Consider the following 12,882-nt stretch of genomic DNA (forward strand, 5'->3'; position numbering starts at 1 on the left):
AGATCCAGCTTCTTTTTCATACTTATTATTTTTGTTTGTTTCTAACTCGTTAAATCGTGTATGCTTCTTAACGCCGGCTGTACTTCCTCTTAACAAAACCACGGTTAAACAAACACCGCTTATTTAACGCAATACTAGTCCCTCTCCGCCCGGAACCGCATGGCGCTGTCGCAGCTCCCCGCGGACCGCAATAACGGGCGGACGTCACCGGACGCGAGCGGGCGGAAGGCGGAAGTGATGGCGGCGGCGCGGCGGCGCGGATAGGCGGTGCGCAGCGGCGAGAAGCCCCGGGCCGACATGGCGGCCGGCCTCGGGGGCTGGCTGTGCCTCTGCGGGCTGCTGGCTGTGCTGGCGGGGCTGGGCGCCCAGGCTAAGGTGAGCGGGGAGGAGCGGGTGTGGAGTAGTGCTGTTTACGTATTTATTCCGGTAATTGCTTTGAGCTGTTGAAATAAAGGTGGTTTGTTGTCAGTTCTTCGGGTATGATATACTTTGGGCGTGCTCCGCGTCCCGGCGGTGCGGGCTCAGCGTGTTGTTTGCTTTGCAGAATTCGGAGGACGTCCGATGTAAATGCATTTGCCCTCCTTACAAAGACCACTCGGGCCACATCTACAATAAAAACGTATCGCAGAAGGACTGGTGAGTTTATCGTGGGGAGTTACAAAGAGCGTGGCTGTCTGTAAGCGTTCTGTAACGATGACAAAAACATCTCTGCTGCAGCTTAGCGGGCCTTCGCTTTTAAAAGCATTTCAGAATTCAGGAGGTGAGGGGCTTCACCCCTTATGTTTCTCCATCTTCTATTTTGGATTGCTTTGTTTGCCCATTTTTAGTTCCTATTGCGTAAGGCTTGGTGGTAGTAGAAGGGAAAGGGGTGTTGTAATTTGAATTCAGTGAGCAGAAGTGGTATCGTGGTGAAGCACTGTGTCTGTTGATCTAGGATAAGAATTGTTTTCTCCTACTTCTCTGCTCTCGAAACCAGTCCTGTTGTTTAGAGATTGTTTTGGAGATTTGTTCCTCAAAAATCACAGTCAGAGAATGCAGTATAGCTAGCAGAACGTTCTCTCTCCTGTGTATAGAGAAATCTGTGTCTCAGCCATATGCTGTGTTGTTTTGCTTGGACCTAGCCATGGCATGTGTCAGATTTCAGTTGAGCTGAGGACCAGTATGTGTGGGCAGGGATGAGCAGCTGGGGAAGAAAGGAAGATAGCACTGATTTAAAACAGCATACTTTGGAGTTGCTCTGATATCCAAAGTGCTCAGGAATCCTTGGATCAATCTATAAAAATGTGAAATATGTTTTGATACATTGACTCTTTTTCTTATATATCAAGAATTATTAGTAGACTTTCAGTCTGTTGAATAGCAGCTGGCTAGCAGCTTGATTATGAATGATCCATACCCCCTAGTAGTCCCACCAAAACAATTACAGGAATGAAGTTAGTGATACAGATATGTATTAAGAGCTGTGCCTTGACTTATTGACTTATTCACAGAAGAGCTGTGAGAAACAACACCGTAAATTTCAATCTGTGTTAATGAACATAAAATGTACTGTCTAATCTAAATTACTGTTTTGTCCCATGTGGTTAGCTTAATATAATTAGGCCTGCTGTGACAAATTAATCATAGTCGATGCAGTAGTGCTGCTGTTCAGAGTGATGCTGTTAATGGCTTTGTTGCTTATTACTCCTCTGCCAATTAAGTGCCTTTTTTTTCAGTGGACATTGCTTAGCATGTGCCCTACTGTCAGAAAAGACTTTGTTTCACTTTAAATCATATTGGTAGCAATTTAAGGAAAAATTAACTTTGTAGTCTTGGCTCATTTCATGGTGACAGGTAAATGGTGCTTACAGAATCTCAAAAACCTGTTTTCTGGTCTTAAATCTTATTTTGTTGAGATTGTTTCTTGTGAGACCACCTGGGAATGTTTTGGTCTTCTTGTTTGAGTCGTCTTCTTGCTACTTTAAAAAGGCTTCATTGCTAGGTCATGTGCAACAAAGTAGATGACTTTAGTGTCACACTTGGTCTTCTGCATCTGTGCCAGTGACCTGTTATTGTATAGAACAGGGTGATGTGCTCTGCTCTTCTGGTGTTTAGGTCTGTAGCTCTGAGACAAGAGCCAGATCAGTGAGTTACGTTCAGTATGATCACTTACTTATCTGGACTCAAAATGAAAATTTGATCTTTAATATTGAACTTGTAGCCTGCATTATGATACTCTTATTGAGGTGTTTCTGTTCTTTCGTTGGAAAGGTCCTTTTTTTCATCCTCGCAGACTGCCAAACAATGCCTTTTGATAACATCAGTATGAGCTGACAGTACTCCAACACCAATAAATGTGTTTTCCATTTGAGAGTTTGGAGCTACTACTGACGGTTCAGTCCTGACAAGAAACACACTAGGCAAGCACTGTGCTGTATAAGACTAAGCACCAACATGGCATTCAGTTAAATAGCCCACTTTGAGAGAAATGCATTAGTATTTCATGTCTAGAGGCTGATTGCTTTAATAGTCATGGACATAGTGGGAGGAAAGGTGCCCTATCTGCTTTGCTGGATAAACTAAAAACTGACCAGAAACTGTGCTTTTGAGTTGCCTAGATTCCCTAGGAAGAAAAGCTTCGTTGGTGCTGTTATTGTTGAGTGGGAACACCCATTAGGAAAGGATCAACCTTTTCCACGTATTCCTCTTAAACTGACATGGAATCACAGTCCAAGGAAACATAATCAAAACTGGGAGCTTTTACCCTCCATAGCAATGTGGAACTGAACTAGAGAAAAAAAAAAAACAACAACTTGCTGATATTATTTGATATATTCACAGCAACATCCTACTGTACCCAAGCAATGTGCTGGCTTTCTTCTCTACTTGAGCAGCATATTGACATAGCCTTTACAGAAATTTCTTAGTTCATAACTTGTATGTATTTCTGATTTTGCATCTTTAAGTGCAGCACTGTTTTGCAGAGGAGTTTGTAGTTCTCATGTCAAATAAATGGAAAAAATGATCCCTCCGTGCCTCTTTAGAGATTGAGATGCAACACTCAGCAGTTCTAGTTATAAAAAAGCGATACCAACAAAACAGAAGAGGTAAACTGATGCCTGGCCATGTGGATTGGCAACATTTTCATCTCACCCAATACAGAGTTGAATTGTTAGATGCTGCTATCACATGAGGCATTTTGTTTCATTACATGCATCTGACTCCACTAACACTGAGTTGACAGGAATCAAAACGAGATTTGTTCCATAAGTGCTCTGCAGGGAGCTTGGGATTTTAACGGAATAACCACACCAAGTCAGCAAAAAAAACCCCCAAATTGTTAAGTTATTGGTGCAAGTAGTGCTGCAAGTTGTATCATGGCAGCTAGATTTTAGTACTGTGGTATAGAATGTTCATAGTATTGTCAGCCATGCTTCTTGGTATAGGAACTGTCTAGGAGTTTGTAATCTTTCAAGTCAAAGTATGTTTTCCTGTCTGGTTCTAGTGCTTCAAAGTGAATGCTGTGTATTCACAATCTTATTGCTTAAATAAACAACTCATCTGATGACTGCTTTTTTCCCTTAATGCCTACAACACATGATGGTAATAAAAAAAAGAGCTTCTGTTCATAAACACCAAAGAGAGGTTAATCTTCCTTCAGATATTGGAAAAACAGAATAAAACTCCTTAAGTATTAGGAGAAAAAAAGTGTAATGGCTGGAATTGAGTTAGAGATGTCACTGTCAAATGGTGTGTGTGTGCTGAGTTTCAAATTCTTGGACTCGTTATGCTGACAGCTTTATTTCCATAAAATAATGTGTTTAGTTGGAAAGGTCTTAACTTGTTTAGCAGCTTGTCAGTAGACAAATTTGTCATTTAAGTAAAATAATAGTTGAGTAGTGACTAAAAAACAAAAAAGAAAACCCTTTGATACATATAATTTAGAACAGCCTATCTTAAGCAAGGGTGAATTCTCAGCTCAAGCAACTGGGATCTGAATGTATCTGAAGATGTGAGGACTGCCTATATAAGGGAATAAGTAAGCTAAAACCAGCTCACTCGGTTGAGTCATTCCTGTCTTTCTTCAGTGATTGTCTTCATGTGGTTGAGCCAATGCCTGTCCCTGGACCTGATGTAGAAGCATATTGTTTACGTTGTGAGTGCAAATATGAAGAGAGAAGCTCTGTCACAATTAAGGTAAACCATGTTCTGTTGTTATGCATTAAACTCTTTAACTGAATAGCAAATAGGACTTTTTAGAGCAATACTCTTCTAAAGGGGGAACTCTTCTAAAGTAGTCATAAGATTTTTATTTTGTTGGTCATAATTTGTCTTGAGTAGTAGTAGTAGAATCTTGCTGTAGCTGAAGGGGTGAACTTAAGAAGTTGAAGTTCTCCTGTTTTGAGATTTAGCTTTATATATTGCTGGAATTCTGAGTGTGCTATGGTATTTTGTCAAGCTTTGGACTTGGTATTTTTCTTAGTGTTCTCTCATTATTCAGCTGTCTTGCTTGCTTGATGTAAGTTTACTTTCTATCTTGGCAAGCTATGAAGAGCAAAATTGATCATGCTTGCTTTACCTGATGATTCTTCATACTTATCCTATTATAGCCATTGAGCCCTGGACTGGAGTGAATAAGTTATAAAGCGTGTGTTCTCTTGGCTATTTTTAGGAGGCTTTCTGGGATTTTTTATTTTTCCCTTTCTCCTTTTTCTTTGAGAGCTGTGTGACTGAATGCAGATCTGTCCTGGAGAATGGAGACCATGCAGGAACCCCAACATTTGTGACCAGTTTAATTTCCGTAGATTAGTAGTCCTGAATAAGGCGAGAGAACAGCAAGTTGTTTCAAGAAGGATAGCATAAGACTTTAGCAAGGCCTCCCTAAAAGAATCTTTGTTTCAAGTTAATTTATCTGTCTGCCCTAAAACCTTGTAATAACAATGTAATAGATGATGGCTTTTTGCTGCTTGTGAATTTTAAGTCATATCGACACTACTGAAGGTTGTCAGGCTCATCCAGAACTTTGACTGTAGAGTTCTTTTGTTCATCACTGCCTGGTGAGAGATGGCTGAGGTAATGTCATAACTCTGGGATAATAGTGTTTGTGTTGTGCAGGTTACAATCATCATATACCTGTCTATTTTGGGCCTACTTCTTCTGTACATGGTGTACCTTACGCTAGTGGAACCTATACTGAAGAGACGTCTCTTTGGACATTCACAGCTCATACAGAGTGATGAAGACATTGGGGTGAGTTCAACCAAATGCTTGTATGTGTGGGTTAATACTTAAGTGATAATTTGGGAAGATTTTATTAATTTATTTTCCTGAAGGGAGAGAATGATTTTTGCTGTAGTCAGAAAACTGCATGATGATTTTGTGAAGTCATGCTTTCATTTTTCCCTGGGCTAGAAAGTAGTAAGATGAGGATAGCTTCTATTAGCCCTGCTGTAAACGTAGATGTGAAGGCATCAGAAGTGGTTAATGAAGTGCCCTATACCTGTGGTTTTTCAAGTTCAGATTTTGCTGTAACTTAGTGGGACTCTTGTGTGCTTGTAGAGTTGCTACTGCTTATGTCTGCAGCGGTGCTTGGAGCTAAAAGCTCTTAAGCTCACTGCTTATTTCCTGTTACTCGTTTCCCATTTTCCTTTTTTCTGGGACTGTCAATGTGAATAAATTGAAGGTTCTTCATGACTTTTTGCCTTTGTTGCCTTCTTTGTTGTTTTCCTACATGCAAGTTCTTCAAGTATTAATCTCTGTCTCACTCTGGAAATACTATCTGTGTTAATTTAGTTGCTAAGGTGTACTTGCTTCTTCCTGCTGCCATTGATGGCAGTGGCAACTGGTGAATATAAGCCACTTTGGGAGACCTCTTTGCTTTTCTTTTTTCCTTGTGTTGTTTATATTGAAATAGACTGTAGCTAGCTTGCCAGTATCATCCAGCTTATCATATGCTATCCCTTCCTCCATTTATTTTATGGTGGAAATGTGTGCTGTTGTGATTTTGTTTTTCCACAAATGAAGTGATTTGTAATCTTTATTCTAGATATATCAGACTGCATGATCTTTTATGTATGTTCATAGCTCTTTCAGTCTGGGACTGTCCCTTGTTTTTAGTGTATTTCTTAGTCCAGTGATGCCCATGTGTGCCTTTGGGACTTGTAGAAGTCTTCTGAGATCCTTAAATGTTAATCATTCTACTGTTAAGGGTTATCACTGAGCTGTTCTGTACAGAATTATGTTGCAGATACAGTATCCACTCATGTCAGTGTCTATAAAAGCATTCTGGAACAACAACAGCAAATAAGTACTGTGAGGTATATACATATAAAAGTGCAAACAACTATTTAATATGGGATGTAGTTATGTTTTTACTGTGTAGTTTACACATTGTGCTTTCCAATGTAGCTTTAGAAACATGACTTTGTCCAAAACAGTTTGACAGCCAAATAAGACATTCAATTCCAACTCTGTTTATAACTTGCTTTTATTTATTAGAGGAAAACAAAGCATTGCAGGTATTGATGGAAAACAGACAGAGTAAATATTAAATAATCTCTCAGTTATTGTTGAGCTCTGTCACTTAAACAGCTGTATTTATACTTTGCTTTCAGACAGCTTGGTACAATAGGTTTGGTTTGGTAAACAGTGGAGTGTGTTGGTTTTACATACAACCTTTATATGAACATCCTGAACTGCTGTATAGTAATGGGCTGAGAGCTGGCAGAGAACTGACTAATTCACTGTTTAAGTGACATTAAACAAAGTACGTTTGTGACAATAACAGAAGGGTCCTGGCATCTAGGTCTGTCCTAGATTTGATTCTAGCAGCTGCTAATAGGTGCAAGTCTCGTTTGGGTGGTGAGGCACTGGAACAAGTTGCCCACGGAGGCTTTGATGCCCCATCTCTGGAGACATTCAAGTCTAGGTTGGATAGGGCCCTGAGCAACCTGATCCACTGGTTGGCAACCCAGATGTGTAGAGAGTTGGAGCTCAATGATCTCAAGGTCCCTTCCAACCTAAGCTGTTCTGTGATATTGCAGTGACAAAATTTGGTCTATTTGGAAAACCTGTGGTGGTTGCTTGGAATGAAAAGTATAGTTTTAACTATCTGAAAACTTCCTTTGTCATTATGACTGACTAGTTGGCTAAAATAGCTTTTATCTTCAAATCACCAACAAAATGAAACATTTAATGCAATTGCTTGGTGAAATTATTGAGATCTAACTAAGGATCTTTTGCCATTCCAGGATCACCAGCCATTTGCAAATGCCCATGATGTGTTAGCTCGTTCTCGGAGCCGTGCCAATGTGTTGAACAAAGTGGAGTATGCCCAGCAGCGCTGGAAGTTGCAGGTCCAAGAGCAACGCAAGTCTGTTTTTGACCGTCATGTTGTGCTGAGTTAATTCTTTCAGCAGTAACTCCAAGAAGTAAAGCAGACAAACTGAAAGAACTGACTTCTTTCTCTCTGAACCTACCACTTCAAAAGGGTTTTCTTCAGTGGTTCTTTACTGATTTGAAATATATATATATATATATAAAGTATTTAAAATTTGAAAGAATATACTAAAGTGGAAGCAGTTAAAAGAAATGAGTTAAACAAAAGCCAGAAATCTTTACATCTTCACCTGTCTCTTGCTAATAAAACTGAAAAGAAAACAAACCCTGAGATAGCTTGCTTTGTTTGCTACTGTGATACCTTATCTACAGTTGTGACTTCATGGTGATTTTTAACTATATATTTCTCTTGATAATTTATGTGGTTAAAAGTACCTGGGAACACAGTAACTACTTACAACTCACTACTCTCTTTATTTGAAGACCTTTTGTAAATATATTTGGAATTTTCTTCAGGCTGATGTGAGGTATTGGAAATGGAAATCTTGCAGTGCAGTTGTCGTGTCAGAGAGCAGAATTTTGATTGGTTGTATTCATCATTTGGTTTCTTGCACTTTCAAGGCGCTTGTATGTCAGGTGGTTGAAGAAATAAGGCTGAACTTACATGGACACTGACTCTTTGAGCTGCACGCTTGAAGTACTGTGATGTAGATAAACTCAAATGCAGCACACTTCAAGACAGTGACGTTTCGTTCTATTTTGCTTTAAAAGCTTAATATATTGTGTGTATTATATCTTTTAAAAGAAATCTTCCTTTCTTCTCATGGTTAAATTCTCAGGAGCTAGCATATGATGAAATATTTATGATAAGAAATCTTTCTGCATTTGTCTGGATTGATGGTATAAGGCACATAATTTCTTGAGCACCTGTCATGTTGGGAGTTAGGTGTATTTTTCTATCTGTGATTCTGTGTTCATCTCTCTTAAGAGGTATACAGTTGCTAGATGACTAACTTTCATATATCCTCTTTGGAATGGAACAATTAAAACTGATTTTTGAAAAACAGATGCACATTATCTAGATGTCATCATTTTCTCCCTCATTACCCTCACATGTAAATTGCACTTATAATAACAGTTATCTGAATATGCTTCTGAGTAGAAATATGCAGTTGTTTAGTGCTTAGATAAGGGGGAAGAATGGCTCACCAAATTGCTGATTGAAAGAAGTTTTTAATCCCTGACTGAAATTAAGCTAGGCATGTTTAGTTATATTATTGTGTTGCAATGATTTTCATTTCCAGTGCCAAAGGAAATGGTACTACAGAACAGTATTATATATTGGCAGGTACAGTTTTGACTTTCATAATTGATAGAGTGGGAGCAAAATAGCATGGAAAATAGACTGTACCTGTATAGGTAGCTCTTCAATGTCTTGAGTGGAAACATAGCTCTCCCGTAACATTTGCAGTGACTGTATCTCTTTGGCAGATGCAGAGCTTCATTCTCTTATCAGTTCTGTAGGCTTCCAAAACTAGAATTAATCGGAATGTAAATATAACAGGTACCTAATGCCTGTTATAGTGTAGGCTTCTTCCTCTAAGTACAAAACAATGCAGGGTGTATTGACAGGATAAAAGCAAACAAACAAAAACACAGTTGTTTGGCATCTAGCCCTGATGAGTCAATGATCGGTTATGACAGTGATGTCCACAGGATGCCCTAAAGAAAAATAACTTGTTTGTTTCATTTGTGCCTACCTATCTACCAGTTCTAATTGGTGCTTTACATCTTGGCTGTGTTTCTGATAAGGTCTGAAGCTGGAGTAGAAAGAGAATGCGAAACTTTGCTCCAAACAGGGGAGGGGGGAAAAAGAAGTGGAAATTAGGGCTGATATTTGTGTTCAGTGTTGAGGCTTTGAGTCAGCAAAGCGGAAGAGAACTTAAAAAGAACTTGAAACAAAGCAGGTCTTGTGAGATGACCATAAAATGTAATGTTAATTTCATCCATACTCTTATTCAAATGTGTATTCGTTTGAACAGTATTTAACTAAATTCTAGCTGATCATTAAATTCAGATGGTAGTGTATGAAACTCCAGTAAAGGAAAATGCTGCTTTAGTAAACTGTAACAGGGCATAAGCAAAGTACGTTCCTGATTTACTTTTTCTGGTGATCCAGTTGTGTTCAATACGGTTTCAGAATTTCTAGTCTTTTATGCCAAGTCTTGTTGCCATCATAGCTGTGGTGTGGGTGGAAAAGTCAAACCAGAAATGAGCAGATCTAACTGTAAGCTGCTTTGCATGTTGTCAACTGGCTATAAATTGCAGGAGTCATTGACTCAGCGGAGCAAACTGCATGATTCAGGTAAGAGAACTGTGTATTGCTATATCTAGCAACAGATCTTCACTGAATATCCATGTTTCTCTAAACCACTTCCATCAGCCAGTCAGTAACAATGCTTCTGTAGCTTTTTATTCATTGTGTTTAATATGATCACTAACTATATTAAATAAGATGCAAGAAAACTGGAACATTAACTTTTTTTTAATATCATTCAGATATTTTCAGGTATTATTCAGCAGTCTTAAAATTAGAACGTCTTGTTTCCTTGGATTTTATTTCCCCCTGAAGATTGGTGAGTCTCTGGTCTAATGGGAAGAGGATTCTAACATGCACTCTGTGCAGACAGTAAGGCAACAGACAGCTGTTCTATGGAATGCTGTTATGCAGCAGAAGTGTCGATGCAAAACAAATACTGCAAGTATCTTGAGGGGCTGTGTGGTTTCTTGCTGTATATATATACTTTACTATTAACTTTTTTTTTTTTCCTACTCAGTGAATTCTGGCAATTGTTTTCAGGATGTCACAGTAGAAAATGTTTAGAATAACACAACTTGTGTTAGAAAAGAGAAAGATGATTAATGGTTTTGTTTTATGAATGCATATAGTCACTTCTAATCTCTCAGTATCTTGATTAATTCAAAATGAATATATCTGCCTACCATCAGTGTGCCTACAGAAAGACCCGTTTAAGATGCACGCGACTGTCTCTCTTGTCTAACAGTGTGCTGTAGGGATTTCTGTACTGAGATCCATTCTGACTAGGAAAAAAAACAGATAATACTGAATAGAGATGCATGTTGATGGAATACGTTGTTAGATTGGGTTATTGAGTGAAAATTTGCTCTCTATTGAAAGTGGCAGGTGTGAAATTACAGAAAATGTTGAAGTATCTCTACCCTTGTGAGGGATTAAGAGAATCCAATTTGTTACGGAACCGTGGTCTGAATATTTGAAGCTTTCAAGGTTGTGGGTGGTGCAGCCTAGATGTTTCCGGTAACCTAGTTTGTGTTCGGGTGCTTTTTCTGTTATAGAGGGTAGAATCTAGGCATTTTAGAAAGCAAAGTATAGATGAGGAAGACGTTAAAGGAGCATTTTTGGATAGATTTTGTTTTGGGAAGTATTGCTTGCAATCAGTAAGGATGGATCATAATTCTGTAAAAAATAATTATGTGTTTTAGTTGTATTTTTAAGTAGCTATTATGTAAAATAATTTTAAATTGAATTTTAGTATTTCATATCTGTGTTTAATACACAGATTAGTGGAGAAATGAGAGGACCCAAGACGATGTCATGCTTTAGACCTAATTCATCCTCTAGGCCTTTTCTAAAACTTATGCAGAGCCATTTGTATACTTCACATCCTCTTGTTTTATTCAAATAGGATGTTTTTTGCCACCGGTAATGGTTTTCCAACATTGTTCTGGAATGTTGCAAATACATCTGGCAAGTGCCAGTTAAAGAGCGCAGGTGAGTGTTTTGTCCTGTCTGGTATGAGTTGTTTAAAGTGTTTTGTAATTATGTGTTTCCAGGTTAAATGCAGAACCTGATGGATGGCAAAAGTTACTGTAATCTCATGGACAAGCTGTCCATCTCTGCTGACCCTCAGTGCTTACAGCTGTCCCGGCCTTTCTGTGCAGACCCACTGGTCATGTTTCACATGTATCCAGAAACACCAAACCAAGTTGCTTGCTCTGAAGATCTGTCATTCCTTCCTTTCATGCCCGAGCATTTCATCACGGAGAACTTCTACAGTGACCCCTGTGGTTTTTCCTACCAAATACCCCACTGCAGTTACAACAGGAGCGAGTACTCCTATGGGCCAGCTTTCATCAGGAAGAGGAATGAGAGAGAAAGGCAGAGAGTTAAATGTGTCAATGAAGGCTATGCTAAATTGAGACATCACCTACCTAAGGAGTACTTAGAGAAACGGCTCAGCAAAGTAGAGACTCTCCGTGCAGCAATAAAATACATCAGGTACCTGCAGTCTGTTCTGTACAGTGATTCTGTGGCAGCAGACAAAAATGTCATGGAGCCAAGCCAACCACCTAAAGCAATTAACAAACAAAGCCAATTTTTGAAGACTATCTAAACTGTTCCGAACCAAGGGAAATATATCCTGCATGGGAACCTGGTAGTCACTGCTCTGTTGTTAATGATGTGCATGTTCCTGAAACATCTAGGGGCAGATCATAGTGCACATCAATACCAGCCCACAGAAAAGCATCTTAGTTTTGTAGATTGTAACTATGCTTACAGAAATGTGACTGAGAAAATGACATCTGAGTGGCCTCAGATAATTCGTGGAAATTGGAGAGCACATCTAAAATTGTTACTGAACAAAAAATACAATGCCTGCAAGTGTGATTTAATTGTACATGGCACCACATTCTTTCTTTGAAATAAAATAAAGTCTTTCCAGCGGTGAGGCTAAGATTCCTTTATTTTTCTGTAGCACTAATGGTTTGCTCTCATATGCCCTTTCATAGGAGTTTTCTGTTCTTATTGCCAGTGTTTCTCTTACAAAGTGAGGAATTCTTTGTAAAGGTTCTCAGGAATGTTGTTCACAGCCATCAAAATGGATAATTTAGTGAAAGTGAAAGGAGGAGGGGAGCAGATCTCTGAAACGTTGTCACTGGGCATTGGAAGAGCAAATGCAGTTTCATTCCTATGAGTAAGAATTTTAGTCTCTTTTAAAACTGTTGATTCAGCCTAATTTCTATTGAAATTCTATGGAAATGCTTTTTTGTCTCTCCGTGCACTTAAAAATCAGGACTGGTCGTACAATGCAAAGATTCTGGCCTGGGAAGAATTGCATCCTGTGAAGGGAATTCTGGGATCGTCTTCCCCTTAGTCTGTTTCTCTGTGTTATCAATGATTTCAGCTAATCAGTGTAGAACAGATTTATGTGAAGATGGTGAAAAGAGTTTTATCTTGTGATTAGCAAAATGTTCTTAATGTTTGCTGTGTGTCAGGGTTGGCATTTCATAGCAATTCGTCTGGCAACGTGAGAGCAGTTCGTCTCTGGTTACAGCAAAATGTAGAGAAAACAATTCTAGACTTTATAAGAGCTGCCTGTCCTTAATTACAGTCATCCATCCCTCTGTTCTCATGTCTTAATAGCAGTGAAAAATGCCTACTAAATGCAATTAAGTAGTTCCCTGCCCGCGCTGCACAGACATAGCATGTATCAAGGTGTTACCATTTGTTAAGGAGGAAATGAA

The 12,882-nt window shown here is 39.0% G+C and overlaps 2 protein-coding genes across 2 annotated transcripts; both read left to right on the plus strand.

Annotated features, from left to right (window-relative positions):
- Positions 1 to 207: 207 nt before the first annotated feature.
- Positions 208 to 8,385, plus strand: TMEM9B (TMEM9 domain family member B). The gene is made up of 5 exons (XM_072337745.1): positions 208 to 375; positions 545 to 636; positions 4,068 to 4,176; positions 5,095 to 5,229; positions 7,230 to 8,385. Exons 1-5 carry the CDS (start codon positions 298 to 300, stop codon positions 7,383 to 7,385), a joined length of 570 nt encoding a protein of 189 aa, XP_072193846.1. The 5' UTR covers positions 208 to 297; the 3' UTR covers positions 7,386 to 8,385.
- Positions 8,386 to 10,196: 1,811 nt separating this feature from the next.
- ASCL3 (achaete-scute family bHLH transcription factor 3) lies at positions 10,197 to 11,835 on the plus strand. The gene has a single exon (XM_072338824.1). The coding sequence runs from the start codon at positions 11,196 to 11,198 to the stop codon at positions 11,748 to 11,750; it is 555 nt and encodes a 184-aa protein (XP_072194925.1). The 5' UTR covers positions 10,197 to 11,195; the 3' UTR covers positions 11,751 to 11,835.
- The last annotated feature ends 1,047 nt before the right edge of the window (positions 11,836 to 12,882 follow it).

The sequence above is a fragment of the Excalfactoria chinensis genome, chromosome 5 (genome assembly GCF_039878825.1).
Source record: "Excalfactoria chinensis isolate bCotChi1 chromosome 5, bCotChi1.hap2, whole genome shotgun sequence".
Lineage (NCBI taxonomy): Eukaryota > Metazoa > Chordata > Aves > Galliformes > Phasianidae > Excalfactoria > Excalfactoria chinensis.

Bases quoted from the DNA above. Each gene is read 5' to 3' on its own strand.
- TMEM9B (XM_072337745.1), top strand. From the start codon at position 298: ATGGCGGCCGGCCTCGGGGGCTGGCTGTGCCTCTGCGGGCTGCTGGCT. The intron at 376-544 runs GTGAGCGGGGAG...TTTGCTTTGCAG, and splicing joins GGCTGGGCGCCCAGGCTAAG to AATTCGGAGGACGTCCGATG. The intron at 637-4,067 runs GTGAGTTTATCG...GTCTTTCTTCAG, and splicing joins AACGTATCGCAGAAGGACTG to TGATTGTCTTCATGTGGTTG.
- ASCL3 (XM_072338824.1), top strand. From the start codon at position 11,196: ATGCAGAACCTGATGGATGGCAAAAGTTACTGTAATCTCATGGACAAG.